This window comes from Takifugu rubripes, chromosome 14 (genome assembly GCF_901000725.2).
Source record: "Takifugu rubripes chromosome 14, fTakRub1.2, whole genome shotgun sequence".
NCBI lineage: Eukaryota > Metazoa > Chordata > Actinopteri > Tetraodontiformes > Tetraodontidae > Takifugu > Takifugu rubripes.
The window spans coordinates 4,113,471-4,127,269 of NC_042298.1; the positions used below are offsets into that span (position 1 = coordinate 4,113,471).

Sequence of the window (13,799 nt, forward strand, 5' to 3'; positions counted from 1 at the left end):
ACGAGGATAAATTAAATGCCTTTTTAACATCTGCGTCCTTGATCACACGTGGCTCCTGGATGACATCTAACGTAGTGGGACGAACTTGATCTTCGGGTTTTATCGGATCCACGTAAAAACCCGAGTAATTTATCTTGACAGCCCCCTTCCCCTGTGTATTTATTACTATTATTATTACTTTTCCCGCGTCCATTGTTCCACGCTATTCAATTAATGTGCAATTTCCACCCTCCTATACGAAGAAGGGTGACACCCAGTTTGAAACCGTCCGTGCGCGGCGGGAGGAAGGAGGCGTGGACGAGCCGGTCGGACACGACAGATCTTGCAGAAACCAACCGGGACCCACACGGGCCCCATCTGCCTCACGTCTCCACATCCAGGTGCACAGAGGGGACCGCCGGCGTGGTCGCTGAACCGGTGGGGGACGTTACGCACCGTGCGCGGACATACGTGACGTGACGCTCTGCGCCTACGTAGCTTATAGGTTGGTCCCGGCAGGCGAAGCAACACATATGCGGCTGGCTTCGACTGCTCGGGATATTCACTGAATTACCTCCTCGCTCCCACAAGAGAACCCCGTCGCCTCCCCCCGTGAAACTAGAGCAGATCTCGGCGTAGATGCCACTCTCGGCTCGCAGGTTGGTGTCCAGGATATTCGCTGAAGTTGACGCTCGTACTTGGGCAACAAGCAGCGTATGGCGTGCGTTTTGACAGCTAGCCAATCAAGTTTGGTATTCAAATCGCCCCTCTTATCTCAGTGACCTATATCTCATGCATGTACGCACAGCAGCGACAGTAACGTCCCCGCCAGGCCAGACAGAATGGGGATAAACGGGCTAGAGAGCCAGGCGCAGCCGTCCGGCGGAGTTTCCCAGAAGGAGGATCCAACTGCGGATCCTCACACGGAGCAAAGAGATGCTGCTCAAGACGAAGCCAAGAACGAGGCTGCGATCGCCAAGGAAGATAGCGGCGCACAGCTGGTCGAGATGGGAGGCAAGCCGCCAATTTCCCCCGTTTCCGAATCCGAGGTCCAAGTGGAGGCGCACGGCCACGGAGCCGGCTTCGTCCCGCCCGAGGGAGGCTACGGCTGGCTGGTGGTGTTTGCAGCCACTTGGTGCAACGGCTCGATATTCGGCATTCAGAACTCTTTCGGCATCCTGCATTTAATGCTGGTGAAGGAACATGCGAACCCGGAGGACAAGACGTCTCAGTTTAAAGTGGGTGAGTAGCGGATGGGCCGGAACCAAAGATCAACTGGTTGACACAAGTAGGCCAACGTTTATTATCGGTGGCTGCAAAGAAAAATCCAACCAAATCACATCTCAATTAGTAGGTCTTTAAGTAGGGGAAGGGAAATGACGATGACGTGCACAAGCACATTTGGGTATTACGAAAACTGGTTATTCTGGTCATTATTGTCCAGCACCCACATGATTAAATAATGGGGACCAGTGAGTTTATCACTGCTATAAAACCGCTACTAATGAGTCTGATGTCCACCCCCCCACCTCCCAAATCCAAATCCATAAACCATTCCACTGAAGATTATGTCCCAAGCTTTTACTGGTGAGTGGTCGGATTTTTCACAGTTCACTGGCTGGTGCAAATAGTGGAATGGGGGGGGGGGGGACATATTAAATGTAGAAGAGAAGCAATCCTTTGTGAATTCGCCACAGTCACATTAACATTAACTTCTGACTTCATCTGTAAGTCACGTGAGTTTATTTTGAAAGACGTACTTTCCCCTCGAGGGGGGCGCTCCTGACTGAAGTTCCATCTGAATCGAAAAGAAACATCTGTGTGGAGACGTTGAGGGACAGGACGGACGTTTGGCTTCGTTTCCTGTCCTGTCCTGTCCTGTCCTGTCCTGTCCTGTCCTGTCCTGTCCTGTCCTGAGATCAGCCAGTAATGGTCAAGATCACCGTGTGAGTGGACTGCCCCCCCCATCCCCCCCCAGCCGTGGAGGGGAGAAACTGCAGGATTCAGGGTCACATTTGCCCCCGTCGGCCTGCTGAGATAATTATTTGGAGCAGTTTGAAAACCTGTGCTTGCTGGATTGTGTCTCCAACCGTTCCTTGGATTTGGTTGCACTCATACATGAGAAGATTAAGCCAGTACGCCAAGGTCTGACCTACTGCCCCCCCCCCCCCATCCAGCCAAGTAACAAAACAGATGGGAAGGGCTTAAGTATAACGCTCACTGTTTTACAGACTCTTGCACAATCGTGTGCTATTCTCTTGGTTTCCAAAACCAGTTCAGAACAAGTCAGCAACACGTGAAAAACAAACGAGTAAGATTGACTAAAATCGGCCCATTATGTTGGGATGCCTTGTTCTGGATGGATGAGTTATGAGTTGCAGATGCTGCCGGTCTGCTGAAGGGTTCTAACGTCTCACGGTCAGATCCCCCCTCCCCCCTGCTGGGAGGTATGCGAAGGTGTGTGTGGGCCTCTGCGTGTCCAGCCGCGCATTTCTGAAGGTTCAGGGCAACATCTGCGTTGCATTTACAGTCCAACAAAAGCGAGGAAATGTGGACGGTTGCACAGGGGGCCCGACAGAAACTGGTCGAAAAGGATTCTTTTTATCAGACAACTCGTGTAAATTAGTCCCACATATAGTCGTGACTTGTAACCTAAACTCTATCAGTGCTTTTTTTTTAAACTGTTTAAATTGGAAAGGAAATGTTTGTTCGGGTTTTGACTTGCATGTAATCAGAGCAGGGTCCTCGATCCCTGACCTCCACTCCTGTTGTTTGCTTTAGAGGCAAACATTTAAGGTGTGAACAAGTGAATTTCTGTCTTCGTGGGGACTCCACATTTCTCTTAAATCTTCAGGGTAGCTGGAAATTCCCTCGGGGAGCAAAGGCAGGGGATTAGTTTTAGCCCCCCCCCCCCCGGTGGGTATGAATTCATGCACTTGTTGCTGGTACTTTAGTTTCAACATCAAACATAGTTACAGTGTATCTGGAACTGGGGTCTTTACCTCCTGTCTTTAATTACCGGACATGTTTTGCAACTCTCAACCACGTTAGCTTCTGGAGAGATAATGGGGAGAAACAGGCGTCCAAGCGAGACATCGCACACACTTTTGGAATCTTAGACATCTTCCTCATCGTGGCTCAGTTCTGGGTTTAATCTGCCACCTCGGGCAGGTGGTGGAGGTGTAGGTGTGTTAAGTCAATAAAGTTATCACCATCGTTGATGTTTAACGGTATTCCCAACAATATATCGGACAATCGGGCAGCTGCTGGTGTGTGACTGCATGTGTTCAGTGGCCTCCTTGATGTGTGTGCGTGTTTTTTTAAACAGCTGTTTTGTTGCTGAAATGTAGATAAAATAAAAAGTGCTGCCAGATTTCGCAGATGTTGCTAACGTCCCTCCAGGTTCCTCTACTGACCGTCCTGCGAATCCTCAGGCGACACGGTGTGTTTTTGCTCAGTGCAGCTAATGCTTCACACGAGTGTGTCCACCTCCACGGAGCCCTTTCCCAGCCAGCTGGACCGATGTGATCCACAAACACCAGGGTAGACATTAAGCCTACCTTTGGTCCTCAGGAGACCTAAACCAGACATTTGTTTGCTTGCGCAGGGTACGTGATGTCTCTGTCTGACTGCTTTGCCTAGTTATGCTTTAACGTGGTCTTCATGTACCCGAGGCCACGGGTCAGCATCCACGCTGAGCCACTGAAAACGATGAGAGATAGACATGAATGCTAACACACACTCTCACCCTGTCCTCCTAGGTAGTATTGTCCTGACATGGAGATGGCAGCATCACAATAATGTCCTGTTGGAAACAGTTGGAGCTGTTTCCCCTCGGTGAGGTGTCAGATGTTGACCTCTATCCGTGGTCGCCCCTCGGCAGTAAACTGAGCGTTAAGCCCCCCATCTCCATCTCCACTTCCCTCTGTTTAGCTTTAGCTTAACGGTTAAAGCCGCTGCCAAATCTGACCTTGTTTTCACAGAGTTCAACCGTTTTAGGAGAGAAGACGTCCACAGAACACATAATTATATCTGGCTGCTCGAGGGCGCTGATGGGTCAACGTGACGACACATTTTACCTCCAGCGCCCATGAATGAACGGACCGCGTTTTTATTTTGCGATTTAATGATCATGAGAATGAAAAGAGTTTCTGACCTGGCGCTCCCTCCTCCCCAGCCTGGGTCGGCGCTCTGGCCATGGGGATGATCTTCTTCTGTTCGCCTGTTGTCAGCGTGTTCACCGACCGCTTTGGCTGCAGGAAGACGGCCGTCGGCGGGGCCCTGCTGGCCTTCATCGGCCTGCTCAGCACCTCATTTGCAAAGTAAGCCTCTTTACATTTATTAGGCAAATGACTTGTTAAAATCCCCAACTGCCTTCAGGCGCTAAAGACATGAAAACTAACACTTTATTCCAGAAGTTTCTTTCCTTAAAAAGAGCATTGGAAATAGTTTGTTTTGTTAAAGTTACAATTAGATGTAGAAGAAATGGCATCCACTAAGCTCCTTTTTCTTGTCGCTTGCAGCTCGCTCAGCCTTCGCTACTTCACATACGGCATATTGTTTGGCTGCGGCTCCTCCTTTGCGTTTCAGCCATCGCTGGTCATTCTCGGCCACTACTTCCGCCAGCGACTGGGCTTGGCCAATGGTGTAGTCACCGCCGGTGCCAGCCTCTTCTCCATGGGCCTCCCGGTTCTCCTGGACAACGTCGTGGAGTCGCTGGGCCTCAGTGGAGCCTTTCAGATCCTCAGCCTCTTCATGCTGATCCAGGCCCTGCTGGCGCTGACCTTTAAACCTTTGCTCCCAGCTGGAGGAGGAGGCATGGGGCCGCCGGGGATGGACCCCGGCCCCGCCGAGCCTCCCAACCAGCCCGGGACGACTGCCCAGGCGGGCACCGTTTGGAGCAGAGTCGTGGGCAGAGTGAGGAAATACTTCAACCTTCGCGTCTTTCGCATCGTCACGTACCGAGTGTGGGCCTTCGGGGTGGCCACCGCTGTCCTGGGCTACTTTGTGCCATACATTCATCTGGTAAGAACAATGAGCGACAACGTTCCGCGTCTCCACATTCAAACTTGGGACTGTTTGCATTGGACATTAGCGTTGCTATTGTTGACGCGTCTGCGATTTAACGAACCCAGCTGCGCTGTGTCGGTGAGCTTTGATTTAGAGATGGAGTGTGTGTGTGTGTGTGTACGGGCAGTGAAGCCAAAGATAATTGCACTTTTACCACAAACCTGACTTGCTCAACAGTCCATTTGCACAAGACAGTCCTCAAAAACATCTAGTAGTCCACATGATCTTGAGGAGAAGACGGCTGAGTCAGAACGTCCACGAGAATTATCTGCATGCATTTTTCTTTCATTTAATTTTACTGCGCAATGGGGTTGGAATCCAAACTGCTGTGTATGTTTGCCTGACCTCTTGCCGACTTGGTTGTAAGACAGTGGAGGATGAGGATGAAGCGTAAAGCTCCAGCATGGAGCTGTGAAGCTCAGCTCCCTCTATCCAGATGTCGGATGTTCCAGCTCGGGCCTCCCTCCGTCAGTCCTGTTGTTTCAGGCCTGAGCCCAGATGTAAACACAGCCCCGGCCTTTGTATCGAGTGGGCCACCTCAGGAAACCTCTCCTGTATGGCCTCCCCGTGTCCCTAAACATGCCTATCCTATGGCTGCTGATGAATGCAGAGGCCTTCAAAGCAGAACAAATATTTCAGAAGCACCAGATCTTTCAGGAAAGCCTTCAGAGGGTGGTGAATGCGAGGGTGCGAGCATCTAACCTGTATGCATTTGGCCTTCCTGTCCCGCTGCTCCGGAGGGCCGTGGCCACTTGTAGTTGTAGGACTCGTCAGTGTGTCGTTGGTTGGTTGAATCCTTCTAATGACATTTGCTGCTTTGGCTTATTTGTCCACCAAACACTGACCTCTTTCCTCTTTATGTCTCCAGATCAACTTTGCTAAGGAGCAATTCAAGGACACTAAAAAGGAATGGGTGCTTCTGGTGTGCATCGGAGCTTCTTCTGGGGTGGGACGCCTCGCTTTTGGGAAAATTGGTGACCTCATTCCTGGTCTTAAAAAGATCTACATGCAGGTGAGAGACTCCACCAACGTGCTCACCGATTCAAGATTGAAGCGGACAGCGGCTTATCTCTGCGGCCCCTTTTTTTTTTCATTAATAGCTTTTCAATTTGCCTTTTTGTGTGACTCTTTGCCCAAAAAGCTGCAGATAAGCAGTGGCAAGGTCTTTGCACAGAGAGGAGCGTTCCAGGTAACAGGTTAACTCGGTCCTGACAACAGGGATGGGAGAGAAACACGTGGCTTTTGAGTTAAGAGCATTTTTCTTACGGAACCTTGTTGACTGCAATCAAAATCAAAATCACTCAAATAAGCAGAAAAGTGAGCAGAGTTGTTTTTCAGCTAGCAGACCCATGAGCTGTGAGAACCCTCTGTTAGTTTTCATAGAACTGGCTTTAATGCTAAAGCCTTCAGTTTACTGTTGCGGTAAAGAAATCTCAGGCACATTTCTGGGTTTTAATCCCATTAACCCTGATCTAATTTTCATGCAATGATATTTGCTGGAATAGTTACAAAAGGAAACAGCCTGTGGCAGCGGGCTGACGATGCAAGGAATGGCGCCAAAGCTGGTGGGTCAGTCTAATAGATTATTATCATTGATGTTTCTGATCTTTGGAAGATCTTTTATCCAACTGTTCCACGCCTGTACGCTAATGTCCTCATTTCATGGTGGAAGCAGCTCGCGCGTGCACAAGCTCACTTGGCGCCGAAGCCAAGCATGCGTGTGGAGAATTGGCCTAAAACACATCTTGACATTTAGAGGGACATTATTTATTGTGGGTTTTTAAAGTAATATTACAGCAGAAGTGCCGTCCTAAATGGCACTAGTGGGAGTTTTATGTGGAGAGGCTGAGAAGACCCTGCTAATCTGTTAGCATCATAGCTTTCTGATCAGTCTTTATTAGCAGCCAGCTCACAGTTCACTCCGTGCAATGATACAGCTCATCCCAGCTGCTATATTGGCAACATACATATGTATATTTCAGCCAAAAGCATCTTTCCAAGGAAAAAAGTCCTCGGGGATAGAGTTCCGTGTGAGCAAAGTATGGCATCAGTGCATTTGGTGTCGCTAAAGTAAATAAAAACTGAAAGAGAAACAAGCTGCTGCTGTTGTCAGAGAGATTTTATAAGCCGGATGACTAGTTTCCATCGTCTGTTCCAGGTGGCGTCCTTCATAGCTCTGGGCCTGATGTCCGTGATGATTCCTCAGTGCTCGGTCTTCGAGGGGCTGGTGGTCGTGTGCGTGTTCCTGGGCCTCTGCGACGGCTGCTTTCTCACCATGATGGCCCCTATAGCGTTCGAGTTGGTCGGACCCATGCAAGCCTCACAGGCCATCGGCTACCTTCTGGGCCTGATGGCTGTTCCCATGACGGCAGGGCCACCTATCGCTGGTGAGAAGCACAACCAAGCTTGCGTTCCGGAACAAAAGCTTGGTTGTTTTCAGTTTATGTCAAAGGTTCAAATGGCGTTCTGTCTTTGCTCTGCCTACTCTGGCTGTAAAAGGACAGAAAATTACTTGATTTTAGCCAATTAGGACAAGAAGAAATAGGAGTGCAAGCAGAGAGAGACTGACAGGATGATTGTACAGTAAATTGTATTTGGAGAGGCTTTGTCCTTGAGCCAACTCCGGGCTGTTCCAAGGGACCCGTCTTCCTGGAATTAAAGCACACAGGCAGTGCTCCACTCCCATTATGACTCCTGCACTCCCATTTGTCAGCCCTGCCATTTCCGAGAGTGGATGGTTTATCTCACTTGTGTGCCCAAGGTTTTCTGGATGAAACGAAGCCCCGAACGAGCTTGAAAATAACAACTGCAAACGTAAAAATAAGCTCTAAAGCAACCTGCCAACATGCTAGGACAAAACATACAGTCCGCTCTTCTGAAACTCTTAATGGAGAAAAAAGAAAAGGATTCTAGTCTGGATTTTTACGTCATTGCTATATGGGCAGTTTTGTCTCGCGTTCAGTGAACAAATTCATTCACTGAGACTTGGAAGAGAGTTGGCTTTGCTTTTATGGGAGTGTTGCGGATGTGCCCCCGCTCGGGTCAGAAGATACATTTGCATATCAGGCACTTAATGTCAGAAAAAAACCAACATGGAGCAGGAGGCACAATCATTATTAAGCAGGCACGGGAACACTATGAGGAACCTGTTGAACCTGCTTGGCTTCAGCATAAGTGATCATAATTGTTTCCGTACCAGGTAGAGACATTTTTGCAGCAATTTCTTTCGCATTAGAGAACCTGCTGTAGTTGTAAGTTCACAAAATCACCAGATGAATTTTTCTGAATTGAATTATCAAATTATGAAGACAAATCATAATAAATGGAGCCTCTGAGTAATGCCTGGATATTTCTTTGAATGCACTTGTCCTGCCAGTCACTCTGCATATTTTACCCATAAAGCACCACCTCTGTTCTTTTCCTCTTTTCCTCCCCTGTCCACTGGGAGAGCGGGGTAGCTCCTCTTCCCTCTTGGCTGTTCGGTCTCCCTTGCATGAGGCAAGTTGTGGTTCAGGAGCAGGCATGAGTTTTTTAGTGGCAGGCTTGAAACAATTAATCCAGTCGAACTGGTTTTGTTTCCCTCTTGGGTGCAAAACAGAAAAGCCGTTAGGAAAGCAGCTGTTTGCGGCTGCTGGTGTATCTGTGTGTTAGCAAGAACACAATGCAGGATGTGGTGATAAATTCTTATGATGTGCACTGGGATGTTTGCAAAACCCTGGAAAATAAACCCAGAGGGCACCTCAGCTCACAAGGAATGTCAGGTTAACCACCTGGGAGAGTCGACTAATATTAAGGTCTCAATCCCTGTTCCCTCAACCCAGGCCTCCTGCATGATTACTTTGGGAACTACACGGTTGCCTTTTCCCTGGCCGGTGTGCCTCCGATGGTGGGGGGCATGGTGCTCTTCTTTGTGCCCCTGGTACACCGCAGGCTGCAGCGAGGCCGCGCCGCTTCATCGCCGGAGGAGACGGCCACCACCGCCCACATGCTGCCCTCCAGTCAGCCAGAGGGGGCGCCCAAGAGCTGCTCCAACGGCGACATGCTGCCCGGCTACACCGACGTAGAGACACACATCTGAGTTGGACGCTACAAAGGTGGCGCTCCTGCACGCCTGTTCAGCATCATCGCACACGTGCACCCGGCTGTTTTTATTTCTAAATTTGCTCCGTTGTTGTCTTGACAGGGATTCAACTCACCAGCACACAAGCACCTTTTCTCATCCTTCGCTCGCCCACCCCAGCCAGGGATTTTCTATCAGCTAACCTTTAACCCTTTCGCTCCTTCTCGAACTCTTATTGGCTGGTTGATGTTTTGGCGTGGAGAGGAACGGAAAAAAGGGGGTTGCTCCGGCCTGATGCTGCTTAGGAGGTGTAACGAAGGCACAAAGTAACGTGGGTAAGGTGGACAAGCACAAGGCAGCGAATCTGTGAGGAGCTGCAGATGTGGAGAGATTTTAGCTGCCAGAGAGACTTTCTTCTGTCGCCTTTTTGTTTGTCTGCTTTAGCCTTGCTAAGTTAGCATTTCTGATGCTGTGATTAAACCCTGCATTTCGATCGACCTACAACCATTAATGAAGGGACAAATTCAAGTTTTTCTTGTGTGTAGTACCTCACCTTTTTTTTTTTTTTTTTAAAGACGTGCTTTTAACTTTAGTCTTTGCAGTGGAACCGATCTCACCCACCACTTCTGTTTCCTGTTTCTGACGGAAACCCACCCCCCATGCAAGTCTCGGAGGAGGCGGTTTAACTGACAGATCCCCCGCCACACATGGTGACCTCACCTCACACGAACTGCAAAGTAAACAGCGGCCGCTCATGTGGGCGGGGGGGCGGGGGGCGCGGGACGGGTGCAGTTGGAACAGAATCTGTGCAGCCTTAAATCAAGCGGTTCTGGCAGGGTGCTCGGAGGTTGGACTTCGTCTCTGTTGGGACGGTGACCATTAATCTGAATGACTGTAATTCTTTATGTAGCCTGTCTGAGCGAGAGACGTCAGTCACCGAATACACTAACTGTTGGCGCGTTGCGGCTTTTCACACTCGACTTTTCCTCTCCGCCGCAGGACTACAGTCTTTTTTTTTTTTTTTTTTTTTTTTTTTTTAACGGTAGAGGCATTTACGTGTGGAATGTTACCGTCAATAAGAGGAGACAACTGAGAGTTGCCAAATGGTCTGAGCCATCTCCCAGATTACCCCAAGGGTTTGCTGCTTTCGTTTAGCATCGTACTGTTACTCCCTGTTCCTATTACTCTTACTTTTAGTGGAGGTTTGGGTTATTTACCTCTGCTTCCTGAGATTATGGACCTTTCTCTGGCCCAAAGGGCAACTTGCAGGTACAAATATGGTGACTTTTGTGGTTTGATTTAGTGGGAATGTCCATGCAAGAGTAAAAGTGTAGCGTAACAAACAGCCAGGATGCTGCATTCAGCAGCACATGACAGTGTGAAATGATGACCCCTGAAATGCAGATGTAAAACGCTTTAAGTCAGTCTTGACCTGCACGTTGCTCTTTGAAAGAACACAGAACACACACACACATATATGTATATGCGTGCGCGTGTGTTCTGAGTTTGTAAGCCAATGTGGGGGGGCACCTCACTGTGAGGGAGGATGTGCTCCGGTGCTCTGATGGCATTCCCTACCTCTGCGTTACACTGCTTTAGGACCTGAATGCTTCACTGCTGCGTTTAGAGTCACTGGACAAACGTAGAGGACACACAGCGATACCTCAGTATTCCCACAAGCCCTCAGAGTCCCACTGGGACCCATTGAAGCTCTGCAAGGAGCCACATTCTTGCCAAACACTGGCTCCTCCGAATGCCTCATGAGCACTGTGATAGCGTATGTGTGGAGTTCAGTCCACTTCAATTATTATTCTTTTTTTTGCCTTTTGTATCCGTGAGTTTTGTTTGAGCTTCCGCTGTTACCACCTATGATGAAGTGTCTGTCCTGTAGCTCCGTGTCGGTCTGAAAAAGATGTGCCACTGATTTCCTAAAAAAAGAAATAAAATAAATGAATAAATAAACAATTTACATCCAGCGTAACCCTGAGGTTAGGTTCACCCCACAGTTACAGTCCAAGCTATTAATATCTATCAGGATATCCTGGTATTTATTCATATTTCCCAGACTTTGCAAGAAACATTGTTACATAATTGTTCCTGGGACAGATTTGGTTCCAGGAGCAGAACTGAAAAAGTGAGGCTGTATTTCTGGATGAATACATCTTCTGCTGGGTTGCTCAGCCTGAGTGTGAAAGAACACGATGCACTTGTTCACTCTCAGACTAGAGGCCCAAGGCCTCGATCGTAGAATTTAATGAGTGAATCAAAATAGAGATTTTCAGCCATGCTGGAGGACGCTCCCTTAGGAGCAGTGTCAACGGGCTGCTTTTATGCACATGAAGCCCAACACACCCTTTTGACCCCCTTTTTTAAAGGAAATAAAATCTTGATTACTATATTCTTTTTGATAGAATTTTTTCCTTTTGTTTGTATTGGTGTAACTTGGCTGAGAGCTAATCTACAGTATAATCGATGCCTGTACGTCTTTCAATGTTCTCCACCTCCTTTGTTGATTTCCTCACTCGTTTAGTGTAAAACTAGTTGACTTTTATTTAGAGACCTGACATTTATCAGCATTTATTAGCACTCGAAGCTTAGAGGAAGAAATCTTTCTTAAAACCGGGACTGAGATTAAAAATAATCCATAAAAGTGATGGTCGCTGTCCTCTGTGCAGCCTCGACCAATTACCTTCTGAACTAGCTCTATTATTATTATTATTATTATTATTATTATTATTATTATTATTATTATTGAATTCACTCAGAACTTCACTAATTGTAGGCTGTAAGAGCCTCTCAGTTTTGGACTAACACTGATTGTGACTATTTTTGTATTGTTTGTGTGATTAATAATCTATTAAAATCATTTTGTCAAATGTTTTCACTGAATTACAAATTCAGATTTGATCACAATCCAAGTATGATGTGTTTAAGTAGATGTAATCTGCTTCTGTGCTGGCGTTCAGTCAGCAGGTTTTTTCATGATTTTGATGTTATTGTGCACATTTTCTCTAGTTTTGTTCATTAAACCAGATGGATTTAATCCTAATTCTTAATTTGCTTTTGTAACCTTGAGGTCTGAACAAGCAAAGACACAATCAAAAGAAACCGCCGTGGTTCTTTAACTCGGACGCTCTCAGCTTTCCAGCTCACCCGAGCGTCATTGATTGGGAATAAACGTGTCGGTTTTAATTTCCACAGGAGAAACTCTACCCTGTAGAATCTCCACCGTTATTTTACGGTCGCCACGGCGACGACTGTTCCAGCATTTGCTTCTGTAACCACCAGTTGAACCTTTGTCTCTCTCCTGCTCATCTTGGATAATCCATTTCTCTTTTATCCTTTTTAAAGTAATAATAAAAAAAACATGTTAACAAAGCCAGTGAGGTCACAACATCTGAAATTAAAATTGTGCTGCTAGAAAATAAATAACTAATTTTTTTTTTTGAGATGGGGGGGTCAGTTTTGACTCTAATAAGAAAAGGCACATTTTTTTGTATTACAGCCACAATAAAGATGTGATATGAAAAGAAGCCGCGCTGTTGGCGCCTCTCCTCCTTTGTTGTCTGTCAGCTTTCAGTCCTCAACTGCTCCACTTACGATCAGCTTGCTGCTAACGTGCCCTCATTTGGGATCAGGAGCTTAACCCCTTTCATAAGGACCTGGCAGATACGCGGATGCCGTACTGGGCGGGTGTTGAAGGTCACCTGCTTGCTGTCAGAAATCTTCATCCTGCATCTCAGCTGTTTACAACTGAAGGCGAGTAACTGACCTGTGGGCAGATTAGTCGGGCTGCCCAGCAACAAGTGCTAAAAGTGCAGTTCTTTGTGAAAAGGTGATTTAATTCAACCTTCTTAGCAATGGCCCTTGGTGATCGTGCCTGTGCCATAGCAACAACGGCTGGCCTTAAGACTCCTTTTGATGCCCGTCTTCCTCAGGTTTGTTCCCAGTATCTGAAATGCTTGACGGTCATGCTCAGAACAGTGGGCCCCATCGTGGCCCCATCGTGTACACAGGGGACTGTTGTCGACCTGCCACAGGGCAAAGAATAATTTAATTGTTTCAATGCTTTTGATTGCATTTTTTTTGGCCAAAACCACAACTTGCTCTGAATTTCTATCCTTTAGTGACAGTATATGTGTATAAACTCACCATCCACTTTATTAGGTACTCGTTCAGTTATTAACACTAATAGCTAATCAGCCAATCACATGGCTAAAAATCAACACATTTATGCATGTAGACGTGGTCTAGACAGCTTGCTGAAGTTAAACCAGCATCAGAATGGGCAAGGAAAGGGAACACACAAGACGTCCAGCCTTGAAGAAGACGGGCTACAGTAGCAGAAGACCCCCCTGGTGCCCCTCCTGTCAGCTGAGAACAGGAAGGTGAGGCTACAGTTCAAACGGGGCCACCAAAATTGTATCAGTACTTCAGGCTGATGCTGCTGCTGGTTTAATTGTGTGGGCGATAATTTCCTGACACATTTTGGGCCCCATGAGCATCGTCTAAACTACCAGAGTATCGTTGCGGACATGTCCAACCCTTTATGACCACAGTGGACCATGTTCTGATGGCTATGCTCAGCAGGATAATGCACCTTGTTGCAGAGCTCAGATCATCTCAAACTGGTTTGTGGAACATGGTGATAAGTCTACTCTACCCCAGTGGCCTCCACAGTCACCAGATC

At 47.6% G+C, this 13,799-nt stretch overlaps 1 protein-coding gene across 1 annotated transcript; it reads left to right on the plus strand.

Annotated features, from left to right (window-relative positions):
* The first annotated feature begins 309 nt into the window (after nucleotides 1-309).
* On the plus strand, nucleotides 310-11,046 carry slc16a2 (solute carrier family 16 member 2). Its single transcript, XM_003970246.3, has 8 exons — nucleotides 310-638; nucleotides 788-1,221; nucleotides 4,157-4,301; nucleotides 4,503-5,004; nucleotides 5,918-6,061; nucleotides 7,208-7,436; nucleotides 8,871-9,143; nucleotides 9,233-11,046. The coding sequence occupies exons 1-7, from the start codon at nucleotides 619-621 to the stop codon at nucleotides 9,125-9,127; spliced, it is 1,731 nt and encodes a 576-aa protein (XP_003970295.3). The 5' UTR covers nucleotides 310-618; the 3' UTR covers nucleotides 9,128-9,143; nucleotides 9,233-11,046.
* Nucleotides 11,047-13,799: the final 2,753 nt, after the last annotated feature.

What these genes read in the sequence shown, in the direction of transcription:
- slc16a2 (XM_003970246.3), top strand. Translation starts at nt 619, where the DNA reads ATGCCACTCTCGGCTCGCAG. An exon ending in GACGTCTCAGTTTAAAGTGG is followed by an intron (nt 1,222 to 4,156) that starts GTGAGTAGCGGA and finishes CCTCCTCCCCAG; the next exon opens with CCTGGGTCGGCGCTCTGGCC. An exon ending in GGCAGGGCCACCTATCGCTG is followed by an intron (nt 7,437 to 8,870) that starts GTGAGAAGCACA and finishes CCCTCAACCCAG; the next exon opens with GCCTCCTGCATGATTACTTT.